The 16,912-nt window shown below is 41.3% G+C and overlaps 2 protein-coding genes across 4 annotated transcripts in view; one reads left to right on the forward strand and one right to left on the reverse strand.

The window, feature by feature from the left end:
- The window catches only part of atxn2l (ataxin 2-like), a 19,443-nt gene extending 13,968 nt beyond the window's left edge, over positions 1 to 5,475 (forward strand). For all 3 annotated transcript variants that reach the window (XM_054800665.1, XM_054800674.1, XM_054800683.1), the window contains exons 21-23: positions 4,123 to 4,302; positions 4,671 to 4,842; positions 4,919 to 5,475. In XM_054800665.1, coding sequence (XP_054656640.1) covers positions 4,123 to 4,302; positions 4,671 to 4,842; positions 4,919 to 4,968 — 402 coding nt within the window. In that variant the 3' untranslated portion in view covers positions 4,969 to 5,475. The remainder of the gene's footprint in view (positions 1 to 4,122; positions 4,303 to 4,670; positions 4,843 to 4,918) is intronic.
- Positions 3,530 to 9,510, reverse strand: adprh (ADP-ribosylarginine hydrolase). The gene is made up of 8 exons (XM_054800752.1): positions 9,236 to 9,510; positions 8,796 to 8,910; positions 8,626 to 8,734; positions 8,239 to 8,337; positions 8,035 to 8,140; positions 7,407 to 7,673; positions 7,021 to 7,235; positions 3,530 to 6,012 (listed from the first exon to the last, which is right to left on the reverse strand). Exons 1-8 carry the CDS (start codon positions 9,241 to 9,243, stop codon positions 5,864 to 5,866), a joined length of 1,068 nt encoding a protein of 355 aa, XP_054656727.1. The 5' UTR covers positions 9,244 to 9,510; the 3' UTR covers positions 3,530 to 5,863.
- Positions 9,511 to 16,912: the final 7,402 nt, after the last annotated feature.

A 16,912-nucleotide genomic window follows, 5' to 3' on the forward strand; every position in this document is an offset into this window, starting at 1 on the left:
CAAGCCACTTCTGAACCTGAGCCAACGTAGGAAGGGTCTCCACTGGGCCAAGGAGAAGAAGGACTGGACTGTTGGCCAGTGGTCCAAGGTCCTCTTTTCCGATGAAAGTAAAGTGTGCCTTTCATTTGGGAATCAAGGTTCAAGGGTCTGGAGGAAGACGGGTGAGGAGCAGAACCAAAGCTGCCTGAGGTCCAGTGTGAAATATCCACAGTCCGTCATGATTTGGGGTGCAATGTCCGGTGCAGGTGTTGGTAAACTCTGCTTTCTTAAATCCAAGGTCACCGCAACAGTCTACCAGAATGTTTTAGAGGACTTCATGATTTCTTCTGCTGAGGATCTGTATGGAGATGCAGATTTCATCTTCCAGCAGGACCTGGCCCCTGCCCATACAGCCAGAAGCACCAAAACCTGGTTTGATGCCCATGCCATCACAGTGCTTGACTGGCCAGCCAACTCACCGGACCTAAACCCCATTGAGAATCTATGGGGTATTCTCAAGAGGAAAATGAGGGGCACCAGACCCAACAACAAAGAAGAGCTGACAGCAAGCATCAAGGAAATCTGGGCTTCCATAACTCCCAGGCAATGCCACATGCCGCGTGACATTGAGGCAGTGATTAAGGCAAAGGGATTCCCAACCAAGTATTTAAGATTGTCATGTCGTTTTGAAAGTACCATATTTTGATTGATTTGATGTGATCCTAATTTCTTTCTTTTTTTCCTGAAAAAACTGAGAAGTAAATGGTGATTTCTTCACAGTATTCTAATTTTTTGAATTCCTGTTTTTGTGGGTTTTATGAGCTGGAAACCCAAATTACGTAAAAATAAACAAACACTTGAAATCGTTTAAATTGTGGGCCCTGAATCTATAATCTATGAAAGTTTAACTTTTTGAATGGAATTATGGAAATTAAACAACTTTTCCATGACATTCTAATTTTTTGGAAAGGGTCTGTGTATATATATGTGTGTGTATGTATATATATATATATATATGTGTGTGTGTGTGTGTGTGTATATGTATGTATGTGTATATATATATATATATATATATGTCTGTATGTATATATATATATATATGTCTGTATGTATATATATATATGTATGTGTGTATATATGTGTGTATGTATGTGTGTGTGTGTATGTATATATGTATACATGTATATATGTATACATATATGTATATATGTATACATATATGTATGTATACATGTATATATTATGTATATATGTACTGTATATGTGTGTGTGTGTGTGTGTATATATGTATATGTATTTGAATATGTGTATATATATATGTGTATGTATGTGTATATATATATATATGTGTATATATATATATATATATATATATATATATATATGTATATATGTATATGTGTATACATATACAGAATGTCACAAAAGTGAGTACACCCCTCACATTTCTGCTAATATTTTATTATATCTTTTCATGGGACACCACTGAAGAAATGAAACTTTGCTACAATGTAAAGTAGTCAGTGTACAGCTTGTATAACAGTGTAAATTTACTGTCCCCTCAAAATAACTTAATACACAGACCTTAATGTCTAAACTGCAGGCAACAAAAGTGAATACACCCCTAAGTGAAAATGTCCAAATTGGGCCCAATTAGCCATTTTCTTTCCCCAGTGTCATGTGACCCATTAGTGTTACAAGGTCTCAGGTGTGAATGGGGAGCAGGTGTGTTAAATTTGGTTTTATCACTCTCACACTCTCTCATACTGGTCACTGGAAGTTTAACATGGCACCTCATGGCAAAGAACTCTCTGAGGATCTGAAAAAAAGAATTGTTGCGCTACACGAAGATGGCTTAGGCTATAAGAAGATTGCCAACACTCTGAAACTGAGCAGCAGCACGGTGGCCAAGACCATACAGCGGTTTAACATCACAGGTTCTACTCAGAACAGGCCTCGCCATGGTCGACCAAAGAAGTTGAGTGCATGTGCCCAGCGTCATATCCAGAGGTTGTCTTTGGAAAATAGACGCCTGAGTGCTGCCAGCATTGCTGCAGAGGTTGAAGGGATGGGTGGTCAACCTGTCAGTGCTCAGCCCATACGTCGCACTCTGCATCAAATTGGTCTGCATGGCTGTCATCCCAGAAAGAAGCCTCTTCTAAAGATGACGCATAAGAAAGCCCGCAAACAGTTTGCTGAAGATAAGCAGACTAAAGACATGGATTACTGGAACCATGTCCTGTGGTCTGATGAGACCAAGATAAACTTATTTGGTTCAGATGGTGTCAAGCGTGTGTGGCGGAAACCAGGTGAGGAGTACAAAGACGAGTGTGTTTTACCTACAGTCAAACATGGTGGTGGGAGTGTCATGGTCTGGGGCTGCATGAGTGCTGCCGGCACTGGGGAGCCACAGTTCATTGAGGGAACCATGAATGCCAACATGTACTGTGACATCCTGAAGCAGAGCATGATCCCCTCCCTTCGGAAACTGGGCCGCAGGGCAGTATTCCAACATGACAACGACCCCAAACACACCTCCAAGACAACCACTGCTTTGCTAAAGAAGTTAAGGGTGAATGTGATGGATTGGCCAAGCATGTCTCCGGACCTAAATCCTATTGAGCATCTGTGGGGCATCCTCAAACTGAAGGTGAAGGAGCACAAGGTCTCTAACATCCACCAGTTCCGTGATGTCGTCATGGAGGAGTGGAAGAGGATTCCAGTGGCAACATGTGAAGCTCTGGTGAACTCCATGCCCAAGAGGGTTAAGGCAGTGCTGGAAAATAATGGTGGCCACACAAAATATTGACACTTTTGGCCCAATTTGGACATTTTCACTTGGGGTGTATTCACTTTTGTTGCCTGCAGTTTAGACATTAAGGTCTGTGTATTGAGTTATTTTGAAGGGAACAGTAAATTTACACTGTTATACAAGCTGTACACTGACTACTTTACATTGTAGCAAAGTTTCATTTCTTCAGTGTTGTCCCATGAAAAGATATAATAAAATATTTGCAGAAATGTGAAGGGTGTACTCACTTTTGTGACATACTGTATATGTGTGTATATATATATATATATATATATATGTATATATACATATATATGTATGTATGTGTATATATGTATATATACATATATATGTATGTATGTGTATATATGTATATATACATATATATGTATGTATGTGTATATATATGTATATATACAAATATATGTATGTATGTGTATATATATGTATATGTATATATATGTATGTACAGACCCTTTCCAAAAAATTAGAATGTCATGGAAAAGTTGTTTAATTTCCATAATTCCATTCAAAAAGTTAAACTTTCATAGATTATAGATTCAGGGCCCACAATTTAAACGATTTCAAGTGTTTGTTTATTTTTACGTAATTTGGGTTTCCAGCTTATAAAACCCACAAAAACAGGAATTCAAAAAATTAGAATACTGTGAAGAAATCACCATTTACTTCTCAGTTTTGCAGGAAAAAAAAGAAATAAATTAAGATCACATCAAATCAATCAAAATATGGTACTTTCAAAACGACCTGACAATCTTAAATACTTGGTTGGGAATCCCTTTGCCTTAATCACTGCCTCAATGTCACGCGGCATGTGGCATTGCCTGGGAGTTATGGAAGCCCAGATTTCCTTGATGCTTGCTGTCAGCTCTTCTTTGTTGTTGGGTCTGGTGCCCCTCATTTTCCTCTTGAGAATACCCCATAGATTCTCAATGGGGTTTAGGTCCGGTGAGTTGGCTGGCCAGTCAAGCACTGTGATGGCATGGGCATCAAACCAGGTTTTGGTGCTTCTGGCTGTATGGGCAGGGGCCAGGTCCTGCTGGAAGATGAAATCTGCATCTCCATACAGATCCTCAGCAGAAGAAATCATGAAGTCCTCTAAAACATTCTGGTAGACTGTTGCGGTGACCTTGGATTTAAAAAAGCAGTTTACCAACACCTGCACCGGACATTGCACCCCAAATCATGACGGACTGTGGATATTATTTCTATTGGATATTTATATGTATGTATGTATATAAAAAAAACACTCATTGTCTGAGTCTCCAGCCCATGTTTAAATAACAATAATATGAGTAAAAAATGCTGACTGAGTGCCTGATCTCTGCTTTCAGAACACCCAATCAGGCCCACAGCCCCAGTCCTTGTACCACTCAGGTCCACTGTCAGCACCCACTCCTCCTAACATGCCACCAGGCCACACGTCACCACAGGGCTCCTACCCCATTCAAGGATACAGCATCCACGGCCACCAGGGCATCCCCCCCACATACCCCTTGGGTCAGCTAGCACAGGTAGGAATTTACTGTCTGTTATTACCTTAATTTCCAGTATTTTTTTTGTTTGTTTTTTGTTTTTTCTTATATTATACTGGGTGTGGACTGAACTGGTGCTACTCTGCTTTAAAGATGTGTTGTAATGCCTGCTCATCCAGCTGAGGACTGGATCATTCATTCATCAGTCAATGAGGAAGGTTTTTCATGGATGTCATGAAAATGTGCAACTTGAAACTTCCGTTTGAGCGCCTCTAAGTGAGGGAGATGATAGATTGTTCTCATGTTTGGTGTTCACAAACGGGCTCTAGGGACACTCGTGACATTACTGTGCAAACATAATTGAAAAGGCAATTGTGCGTGACAATAAGTTTGTTTCTCTCGGTCAGGCCCATGTACAAGGAGCCATGTCAGGTCCCCACCATTCAGGGAGCCACGGTCAACCCCAGTTAGTGATGCTCCAGCCTCCCCCTCAGCAGGGGCCTGGCTCAGTGCCCCAACACCCGCAGCATGGCCCACAGCAAGGAACACACCAACACTTTTACATAGGACATCCGCCAGGTAGGAACAACACCTGTGAAATGTATGGCTCAGAATGTAAAAATGTAAACATTTTTTCCTCCTTTACTGCTCACAGCAATGCAGGTCCAGACACACCCCGCCACCTTCCATCCACCTGGAAACTAGGCTTCTCCATTCCCATCCTCCTAAAGATGTTCCCAGAAATGAGCGCAGACATCCCCACTGAAGTGACTGAACATAAAAAACAAGACTGACAGAAAAGTGCAGCGGGGAGAGGACAAAGACTCATAGCACCTTTATCTTCTTCTGCTGTTCATTGGCCCCTGAAGCAGAGGACCTTTTTTTAAGACAAGCAGATGAAGATGGCAGAACAACAATCCTTCTCTTCTCTTCAACTTCTTCCTTTTCTCAGAGGCACGGGGCACCTTGCCAGCTTGGACCAGTCGAGGACAAATCAGCAAAGTGCTTGAAGAGGTTTGTTGACAGCGAGAAGCAGGACATGACAGGACGTATTTGAAGAGGAGAGGGTGGGGTTTTTAACAATTTCTTTTAACTCGCCCCAGTAGTTCAAAGTCACTCTTCTCTTTAGTCAAATAAAATAAAAAATGGACAAGACAAAAAAAATAATTAAAAACATAATGACCAAAAAATAAAGTTTTCAACTTAACTACACACTGTGTTCCTATAGTTTATTATGTAGTTATTTAATGTGTCACAGTGACTCTGCAGGAGTATGCATATTACGCACAATTTGTCATCAAAACCATGTAATTACATCCTCACATTCACATTAGCCTGAATTGGTTCCACTCCAAAGCAATACATGGTTATTTCAAATAGTCACTAGGGGTCTCCCTTTAGATACAACAACCACTGTGTGATAACATGTGACATTTGTCCTTGTTGTGACTCCTCTGTGGGTCAGTGGGACATTGTGTCCCCTTCAGGCAAATATAGCATGCATGCACGCACGCACGCACACACAGAGAGTGAGTGAGTGACAGTCCCCACTCGTCCTATGTCAACATGTGGCCTACTTTCATGTCAGTGTTGGGACACCTCAGTGTGACAGGGAGTAGAGCATCTCTCCACTGCGCTCCAGTCGATCACGGTACTCCAGGTTGCTGTAGTTGCCTTCAGGGACCCCCTGGGTGCCGTAGAGAAGACCCCAGCAGCAGCAGGCGATCACAGCAGTGCTGTCGCTGTCACCTGGGAAGACCGAATTTTGGGGTGAGGGGGAGAAGTAATAGCATGCAAGTATGCCCCCTAATGGTTGTAAACAGGATAGACTATGACATAGCAACTTTAATATAACCATCACTCTTTATGCGGCTATAGTCAATAATACAGTATATACATACATTATATACATATACCTAACTATGTCTACGTATATTTAAATATATCCGTTATAGCAAACTTGACTTGGAAAAAAAAACTTGCAATTTTTACAACATATTACTGTCTCCCATGCTCATATGTCCCATAGTGTTTGTGAGTAGCATAGCATGACACTTATGTGGCTATACTAACAATATACTGTACACTCTATTGTGAAAGTATGCCATCTAGTGGTTGTGAGCAGTTAAGATTATGACATCACATCACTTTTTAATGTGGGTATGTTGTCAATAATACAGTACAGTAATCCCTTGTTTAATTAGTTCCAGACCCTACCATGATGTTAATTTCCGCCAAGTGGGATTCCTTATTTACAAATAAAATAATTGTGTAGTTAGAGCATAAACCTGTTTCCAACCTGTTAGTAGACATGGCAAAATAAGATTGAAGACATAAGACTCGTGTGTGTTGCTATAAATGTGTTTTGGTGCTAGGACAGCAGAGTGGCAGGTGGGCAGGAAATTATATATTTGCTTAAATATGCATTTTTTTCTACTAATAGGTCGTATTCAACCACAAAAATGCATGATTAATATATTTTTGAAAAATTGTGATACAGTGAAGCTGTGAAATTCGAAGTGTGAAGTGGCGAGGAATGACTATTTTCCTAGACTAACGCCCTCTAGTGGCTGTGAGCAGTATATATGACACCCCATCACTTTGGTTATACTGTACTGTCAATAATATTCATTATGCAAGGATACCCCCTAGTGGCTGTGAGCTGCATAGAATATGACCTCACTGCAACCATGAAGGCAAATAAAATGTTTGGCTAAAATATCGAGGAATATTTTCCAAGATAATTAAAACGCCAACCTCCATGGAAGCCCGCCCTGCTCATCAGCTCCTCCCAGTCTGATCCCGCCCCCAGCAGGGCATCCAGTGCAATCATGGGAGCGTCGTGACCGCTCCGGCCTGCCCATCCCGCCAGGCTGAAACCCTTGTATACTTCGTCCCGCTCGGCCGGGCCGTATGAAGAGGGCCATATGACTGGCCCCACTCCGTTAGAGATACCCCTGGTGTCCAGGTACCTGCAGAAGAGATGAGGAAGATGTTTGCAGTGGAGGAGGACAGAGCTACTTCTTACAAGCCAAATGTCAGCATGCATTAACCTTGACTTGCAACGAGACTAGGAAAAGCTGCTGATGTAGGAGAAGTAGATGTGAACACAACATGACATAAGAAGGAGCAGTAGTTCATACCACTGCCACTTGTCGCAGAAGTAGCTCCAATCTCTCTCCACTTCCTCCACAGCGAAGCCTCGATGCTGAACAAAGCTCCTAGCGATTGGACAGGCCTCGTTGATCAGGCCCACGCCCCAAGTGGTGATTGGCCGGCGTTGAATGGCGTACGCGGCGAAAAGTGCTGAGGCGACGGCTCCCAGAAAACCCGTGGGGTGAGGGTGGGTCATTCTGCCTGTTTCCACGGCAACCGCCACCAAGGACAACAGCTGGTCAGGCTTTGGATATCTGTAGATGATAGATGAGTAATAGAACTTAAAATGGCTCCATGAAAACCATAGGCAATAAAGGAAGTGATCAGTTCCATGGTCAAACTGTCACCATCACAACATTTGTAGCAAGTGTAAGAATAAGTTATTAGGCTGGCTCACACACGGCACTTTATAAAAGCGTAAAAAAAAACGTTCACCACTGTAAAAACACAGAAACCAACTCTACTCTTTCTTTTGCTGCAAAAAAGCCACAAAGCACTAAAAAAGAAGTAAGGCTTTGACTTTTACACAGAAAACAGCGACACGGCATCGCATAATCAGATCATTAAATGTGTGATAATACTTATTGGACAGGTTTTTAAAGTGATTTATTTTACCTCAGACCAATGCACATAGATCTCATGGCGGCTCCACAGCCTGTGCCCTCAGGGTTGTATGGAACTCTGCAGCCCCCCTCCTCACCAGGCCTCAGCTGGGACACTCCTTCAAGGGGTACAGGTAACCTGTTGATACCTTTTTTTGCATTGCACCCCACAAGGCACTTTCTCTGGTTCTGTGAAGTGTACTCAAGCTGGTCCTACCCAGAATGCTGGAGGGTCCTGGTTTCCTCCCTTCCATATCTTTCATGCCCTCCACGTAGCGAGCAGCCACCTCATGCAGGAGCTCCTCCCCCGTCTTCCCTGCGAGCGAGACAACAGACATCAGCCTTTGTCCGTGTTAACATTTTAAAACAATGTTACAGAGCTGTTTGGTCTCCTTGTTTGTCTTATCACAATAAAGGTCAAGTTCTGCTCTCCCACTGGCGTGGCGCCCTAACAACGCCACAAAGGCCGGAAATTAGATTTAACCTTCAGCCTTGATGAAGAGGGCAGCTTGTGTGTGTGACATTTCATCAAGATCACACACGCTATCACATCCATCCAATCAAGATGGTAAAACAAGAGAAAGGAGGAAAATTTGGAGCTCACCAGTGGCGAGACCGTCAGCCGTGGCGAGGTGGAGGACGGTGTCGTCGCTTACCGGCCAATCAGGGAGTTCGGCTTTGATGTTCTTTAACCCGCCAAGCTCCTCAAGCTCCTACAAGAGCAGGAACACAACTTAACTAAAGACAAAGGCACCATTTTTTTCTGCTGCTTACCTTATGAATGGCAGGTCCTGACTCATTGTACTCCCACAGCTGCTTCCTGTAGCCCAGAGCATCACCTGCACCACTCAGCAACATGGCCGCCTTATAGTGCTCCACCGTTGCAGCTCTGCAAGCACAAAATGCCCATTTACCATTATTAATGACTTTTATTTTGCATTATTTTATTTTTCCTAGATTTCCTTTTTTATTTCGATTTTCTTTCAATGCTATTCCCGTGAATGCAGTTCTGCATCATACTGTGAGCTCTATCATATATTTTGACTCTCATGCTATATATGAGGTAATAACCACAATATTAGAAACATGTACCACTCATGACGTTCATCACTGCAAAAAACTATTTTATCACGTCCAACTTGCACTAAAAAGTTCAAAAAATGCCAGACACTAAGCTAGTGGAGCATTTATGTAATGCACAACCGCTGCCTCACCGGTCCATAGCAGCGACTCTAACCCAACGACGAGTGATCCCAATGCGGCCACACGCGGCAGTTGACGTCGAGGTTTCGAGCGGTGCTCCGTCCAAGCTTTTCGCTGAATCCGGCTTAACAATTTAGCATGTAGCACTTTTGTTTCTCCGTTCGTACCCAAAATAAACGAGTAAGACTCTTTAGAAGAGTTTTGGTCTAAAAAAGAAAACAAGGGGAGAAGCAGATTTAAAGGCCAAAGTTACAAATATGGGCGGATCGTTCCAAATATCGATTACATCGATACCAAGGACACTATCAGTATCGGATCGATAGTACCGTGCTGAGACAACATGTTTCAGATCTATGGAGTCTTTTTTGTTATTGTGTTGTTCATATTTTTACATTGTTGCTATTTTTATACAGATTTTTCTTTTTTTTACAAATTCTGGGGGCAAGTTCTTGGGCACACCAGGGCTTTGGGGGCTAAAAGCCAAATTTGATCGAGAGCCAGTAGTAGGTTTTGTTTAGTTATTTTGCATTATTAACAGTGGCCTAGTGGTTAGCATGTTGGCCACGCAGTCAGGAGATCTGGAAGATCTGGGTTCGATGTTGGGCATTTCTGTGTGGGGTTTGCATGCGTGGGTCTTCTCCGGGTACTCCGATTTCCTCCCACATTCCAAAAAACATGCCTGTTAGGTTAATTGGCAAATATCTATATGGTGAATGTCTATATGTGCCCTGCGATTGCCGGTGACCAGTCCAGGGGTTCCCCCTCCTCTCGACCAAAGTCACTCGGGATAGCGTGTGATGGGAAAAATGTATATAATAATTTAGAGATATAACTTCAGCGACATGTTATTTGAGTCTGTAAACTGTCTGTGAAATCAGTGCGCAGTGTCCTTTATACTTATTATTTATTATGATTGCATTATGAACTATTTACGATGACAAGAACTTGACGACTATTTTACTACATTGTTACATTACCTTACCATTTTCTTTTGTATTTTAAACCAGCAAAGACTACATTTGGATTACAGGAAGTGAACAAATGCATTGCAATAAATGTAAAACGGATTGCTGCTCTTCCTGCTCCTTTTGGACATGTGGAACTGTGAATTGTAATATGTGATGTATTCCATTGTAATGTGTATGCATGTTCAAATAAATGAAACCATAATCATAACCATCCCACAGTTTTTGCATGTTTAATGCGGTCGTTTAGTTACACTTTGTTCGACGGTCCTTGAACGCACCATCTAACTTTCTCCCATGCTGCATGGGAATGTATAAAGGTAAGCTTTGATGACCTTATTCAGTGCTAATGTGTATATGTGTTTGGTGCACCTCTCAGGTTCATACTGGTCGGTGGTGGGTCTGTATTCATTTAGTGCTTTTAATTTGATGTTGTTCCTGTCATAATTTCACACAATCCATAATAAATAAGATCAATTGGATTGCTATAATGTATGTATGTTTTGCTGATGTGTTAAAAATCTTCCCTGGTGACTAGCTAGCTCGCTGCTAATGTTAGCGCTACTAATGCTATTTACTTCCACTGTTGTCACGGTCACATTGACACAAGCCCCAAAAAAGCTGTCCTCGGCTATGCCTGCCAGTAACTAGCAGCTCATAACCCAAATTTTAGCTCACAGTTCAAAGCCGAGAGACAGCTCGCATCTAAAAAAACACTTGTTGGGACACTCATATGCCATGTTACCACTGTATAATTGACAATAAAAAATACTGGCAGTACCTTCTCACTTCTCTCTGGTGGTAGATGGATGAATGAAGATTACAACTTTATTCTCGTAACTTTAGGACTTTTTTCCTCATAATTTCCCCATGTATTTCTATGGAAAGAAAAATAAAACACGATCCCTCGTGTGGCTCAACGATGTTACTGCAGTTGGCAAAATCTGTGAGTGTAACTTTATTAGTGTCAAGTCGAAATGAGAACTTTACGTGTGAGCTTTTTATCTCCTGAGTGCATCTAGAAACTCCTGTTTAAACTTTCACAGCAACACACACACACAGTGAGTAGATGATAGACAAGGGCAGCTGTTGAATATTGATTCCCACAGCTGATGCGTCCACTTTTAGCTGCCATCAAAGGCAGTGAATGTGTTTGGGTGGCTCATTTGTTAACCTGCATAAAGGCTGATGGCAAAAGGAAGGTGAATGAAGACCTGATCACGTGTTTTGGCAGACCTTAAAAATGAATGATGGCTGTATGCTTTCTTTGCAGGGAAGCAGGGCAATGAAGAGGTCCATTAATATGCTGGCACATGTTTCTGATCATTATCAAGCCAGAGACTCTTATCTTCATGTGATTATCGTGTTGTTTTTTTTAAGTGCCATGCAGAAAGCCTTCTTTGCTGGTTTGTGCTTGGTGGCTACTGCCGGCTACCAAAAATTGCACAAACTCAGACCAAACTGATCCTATAGGCTGATACAAGCTACTAACATTATATTTTAGAACTAAATAATCACATAGAAATGAGGAGCAGATGTGTTGGAACAAGAAAGTAAAGGCGAAGCGAAACTGAACTGAACGAAACAGAACAGGAAGCAAATACAAAACAATAGTCTGAAACCAGAACTACTGCACAAAACGATAAAATAACGAAACTGTCACACAAGCAAATATACAGGGCATGACAGTACCCCCCCTCAAGGATGGATCCCAGATGTACTAAAAGTCCAAAGTCAAAAGAGGAGTGGGTGGTGGGAGGACAGGTGGTGGGTCCCCCACGGGACTTCTCTGGGGTCAACCGGTACGACACGCCTGACGGAGCCAGCAAGACACATTAGGGGATGGCCGGGGACGTCAGGCCCGGCAAGACCAGCAGAACTCCTCCGGGGGACGGACAGGACGGAAAGCCTGGCAGAACCAGCGGTGCCCCTCCAGGGGACGGTCGAGACGGCATGTTCGGCGGAGCTGGCGGGACCCCTCCAGGGGATGGCCGGAACGGCATGCGTGGTTGGGATGGCACATCAGCTGAGCCGTGACAGGGACTCCAGGCAGTCCACGCTTGCCTGGAATTTATTTTTTTTAAATTCTACTCTTTTCAATCTGATTCCATTCAACTTGATTTAATTTTTGTAATTTGCCGTTTTTAATGGGAAAAAAGTATTTACAAAACTTAACAATGGTGCTACAATAGGTTCCCAATTGCATTTATCTAAAATGAAGTTAGCGTATACAACTCCAATTTTATGAAAATGGTGTTCAAATCGGATGAAATGCAATAACTATAGAAATACATTTTTTGCTCATTAAATACAACAGGGTTACTTACATAATTTGTTTTTTAACAAAACGTTAAAGAGTCGATTCGCACCTCAACATTAAGTGAACCCACATGTAAAATCCTAGTTAAAACAGTAATAAAAAAACAAACTCCAACAAAGCATAACCTTCTTGGTAGTGGTAATTAGTCCATTTTGAACAACCAGAAATGAAGAACTAAAAAATGTCGTCCTTCTACACTGCTGTCATTGCGTGTTGACCTGAGACAAGGCTCTTGTCACAAATGATGTTGACTCTTGGCTCCCCCGATGCCTGATGAGAGGCCTGACTTGTCAGAGGCGGAGCTAACAGCCTGCTGTCTCCGTCAGTCTTCCACCCTCAAACCCCGAGAGGACGCCGCTTCTCAAAAATACCCTCCCAACCTCATCACAGCGATCCACACCCTCATCCCCACCATGGCCTATGATACCCCAGCTCTATTACAAGTTCCGGCGTTGCCTAGCAACTGGATGGTGGAAAACAATTGGAGGCTGTCATTGTGGGGATTTAACGCAGAGTTTTATAGCATAAATAGCCTCAAAATGTACACTCGTACAAGCAAGCTTGAAGGCAGGAATATAAACAATCACTGTGGAAGACCAAAAGAAATCTTTCCTCACACAAATTTGTTTTCTGTTTGAGGAATTTAGCACCACAAAAATGACTTTAACAAAGTAACAAAAATGCTTCTCTGATCTTTATTTCCACTTGTAAATTTACAACTTTATCCTCATAATATGATTTATTTCTCAAAAATATCCATCATCATTTTTTCTCGCATAGATTTGAACATCTTACTCCTCTTAAGATTGCTATTTTTCCTCCAAAACACTTTTCTTTCTGAAAAATACACCTTTTTCTAGGAAATACACAACTTTCTCGCAATGATAGGCACAACTTAATTCTCGTGAGATTACAGTTTTTTTCCGCTAATGTACATTTTTGTTGAAAGCATCTGAATTCACCGTCTAATTATTATACAACTTTTTTCTTGCAAAGATGTGTGCAAATTTATTGTTGTGAGAGTACGATTTTCATCTCGAGCACAAATTGCTCTTGAACATATCTGACTTTAAAAATCTCTCAAAAATGTACCGTTTCCTCAAAAATACAAAACCTTATTCTTGAATATAAAATAACTTTCTTCTTGCAAAGATATGTACATCTTTATTCTCATGAGATTGTAATTTTTTTTTCTCAAAAACACTTGTTTATCTAGTGAATATACACCGTCTTTCTTACAATGATAGGCACAACTTTATTCTCATGAGATTATGATTTTTTTCCTCTAATATACACTTTCCTGACTTAAATATCTGACTTAAAAAGCACCTCAAAAATAGACGATCTTTTTAAAATATACAACTGCAGAGATATGTGCAACCTTATTCTAGTGAGATTACGATTTGTATCTCAAATACAAATTTTTCTTGAAAATATCTGACTTAAAAAAAAATTCTCAAAAATTGAAAACCTTATTCTTGAAAATATGAAACTTTTTTCTCGTAAAGATATCCATCCATTTTCTATACCGCTTTTCCTCTTTTAGGGTCGCGGGGGTATTCTGGAGCCTATCCCAGCTGACTTGGGGCGACAGGCGGGGTACACCCTGGACTGGTGGCCAGCCAATCACAGGGCACATATAGACAAACAACCATTCACACTCACATTCATACCTATGGACTATTTAGAGTCTCCAATTAACCTAACATGCATGTTTTTGGAACGTGGGAGGAAACCAGAGTACCTGCAGAAAACCCACGCATGCACGGGGAGAACATGCAAACTCCACACAGAGATGCCCAATGGAAAATCAAACCCAGGTCTTCCTGATCTCCAGACTGTTACTGTGTTGGCCAACATGCTAACCACTAGAATACCGTGTGGCCCTTCGTAAAGATATGTACAAGTTTATTCTCATGAGATTACGATTCTTGAAAATATCTGACTTGAAAAAGAATTCTCAAAAACATACAACTTTTTTCGCATAAATACACCATTTTAATGACACAAGTTTAGCACTTTAAACTATGCCTCAAAAGTCAAACACAACTTGTCGTCCAAACCATTGGCATGTATCTGAAGATAAACTCCACAAGTGTTTTACGTTTTCTTTGACTTCTTTGTGATGTCCTCACTGAAATAGTCATCATCACTAGCTTAACGTTAATCGTATTGTGCCTACTCCGATCAGAAACCTCACCAGTGGTTAAATTCTTCTTACACTTGAATGACAGTTAAGACTGGTTAAAATCTGACTTACTATATAACATTGCCTCTAGCATTAATGAAGGTTTTAAATTGGCCATCCAGTGTAGAAAGAAGACAACAAGAGGATAAAACGGCTCTGACGTCATGTGACCTTTAATTATGACTTTTGCATTCGGGGTTTACCTTAAAGCAGCAACATTCACACTATCTACTGAATAATAAGATGCTAGTAATGTTCTGCGCCTCACTGAATTTAAGCAGTTGTTTGTTGTGCCTTTGGTTTATTTATTCCTCATTCTCTCACTAAAAGCAGCCACTTTTTCCTTTTATAATAATCTCTTGCCCTGCGATTGGCTGGCGACCAGTCCAGGGTGTACCCCGCCTGCCGCCATAGGCTCCAGCATGCCCCGCGACCCTAATGAGGATAAGCGACATAGAAAATGGATGGATGGATGGACGTTTTTCCTTGTGAGAGCTACTTTTACAAAATGAAAATGGCCAAGAGCTACACATTTTTGTAACATTTATTTTCAGAGCTTATTTTAAACCCAAACAAAGCGAATATGCTTGTTTTACCAGAACATTAACAAAATGCTGGCGTCCACAACTCACATTTTGTATTTCAGAATGCATTTCTTTCTACTGTTCTTTCATTATTAACTGAAAACCTGAATGAAAAGCAGGCTTGCGGGCACCTCATGTGGTTGTGGGAGCCACCTGGTGCCCCCTGTTGTAAATTCTTGTGAAGGTACACTGGCTTATAAAAGAGAATAACATATGGTATCTGTTCTTGCCGTGGGGACACAAACTCTGGTACTTTAGTGGTCTTAGGACCAGCCTGGACACCGAACCTATTGTGTTAGTACTTTTTAGAGCTGTGATTCAAAATGATTCAAGCTTATTTTCAAAACATCCTGTGAAACAAAGCATTTTGCACATACTGTAGCTGAATTAGCCTAGCTTCTTTGTGTTCAAGAGACAGTCTTAGTTTTCAAATGCAGCTTTCGTATGATTCGGTTTTGATGAAAATTTTGCCTCGGTTTTTGTACACAGTCTCTGTTATTGTACAAGATTGCGCGTAACAAACGAGTCCGTTTACCATGTACAGTATCATTCCGCGGAATCTAAGGCCCAAACAAAGCACGCTACACACTGGTGACTTAAGCCTAGGTCACAACCGGATGTACAATTTTTTGGCCGTGCGATTTTAGGCATTCCCCAAAGCGGTGCATTTTTTTTTTTTGCTCGTGGAGAACGTAGTTGTGGTGACCATAAAGGAGCAAGATCTCGACACGGAGGATGTATGAAATATCTGAACTAATTACGTATGTGGGGTGCACGTGTGGCGCATGACACACATAGGAGTCCGTAAGTGCAAGGTACAAAAAAAATTACATTTTGCCCAAACCTGACACCAGTAAATCGCACGAAAGACACATATTGGCCATACGGACGAAGCATGAAGACGTACAAAGTGCGTAAGATTATCTTGCAACCTGAAAAAAACGTAAGCGTCCGTAGAGTTTGTTTGACCTGACAAAGAACCTCCTAGGCCGGCCTACGGCTTGAAAATCTGCATGTCACTTTATTTCCTATGGGAAAAATAATTGCTTGGGTTTTTGTCTGACCTTTTGCAACGAATTAATAACAAAAAACGATGTACCATGGTAGTAGCTTAAAAGTAAAGTGTACCTCAAACCTGTACATGTGTCCCCCGAGTAACATTAACAGCCAACTACCCTTTACTTCTGCTTTAAAGATTTCCAGTAAAAGCTTCTATGAGCTTATCTTCTTTATTCTGTGGTCATGTTACACTTCAAAAAAATGTCCACTGACCACTGTTCATTCATACAAAATCTTAAAAGTCAGTTATACTACACAACTCCAATGAACTACTTGAAAGATTTTTACTTCTATGGCATACATTCCTGCTAATGTTCATCCTTTAATCTGACAGCGTGATATCATTTTGTGTTATTTCCTTATAAAGCTTCAAACAGAAATGTGTCACTCACTCTCTCTCTCACACACACACACACACACACACACACACACACACACGCACACACACACACACACAAACATGCAAAGGTAGGAATGTCTTATTATCATTGTTGGTGTGCAGCTATGGCATCTTGGACTGAAAGCTGCAACACAATGCTCACTTGAAAAAGTCTTGATTTCAGGGTATTGTG

Source organism: Dunckerocampus dactyliophorus, chromosome 2, assembly GCF_027744805.1.
Source record: "Dunckerocampus dactyliophorus isolate RoL2022-P2 chromosome 2, RoL_Ddac_1.1, whole genome shotgun sequence".
NCBI lineage: Eukaryota > Metazoa > Chordata > Actinopteri > Syngnathiformes > Syngnathidae > Dunckerocampus > Dunckerocampus dactyliophorus.

Excerpts from the sequence above, each read along its gene's own strand:
- adprh (XM_054800752.1), bottom strand. Across the intron at positions 8,141-8,238 it reads AGGACCCTCCAGCATTCTGG|GAGTGTCCCAGCTGAGGCCT; the intron begins GTAGGACCAGCT and ends TACCCCTTGAAG. Across the intron at positions 6,013-7,020 it reads CAGGGCGGGCTTCCATGGAG|GTGACAGCGACAGCACTGCT; the intron begins GTTGGCGTTTTA and ends CGGTCTTCCCAG.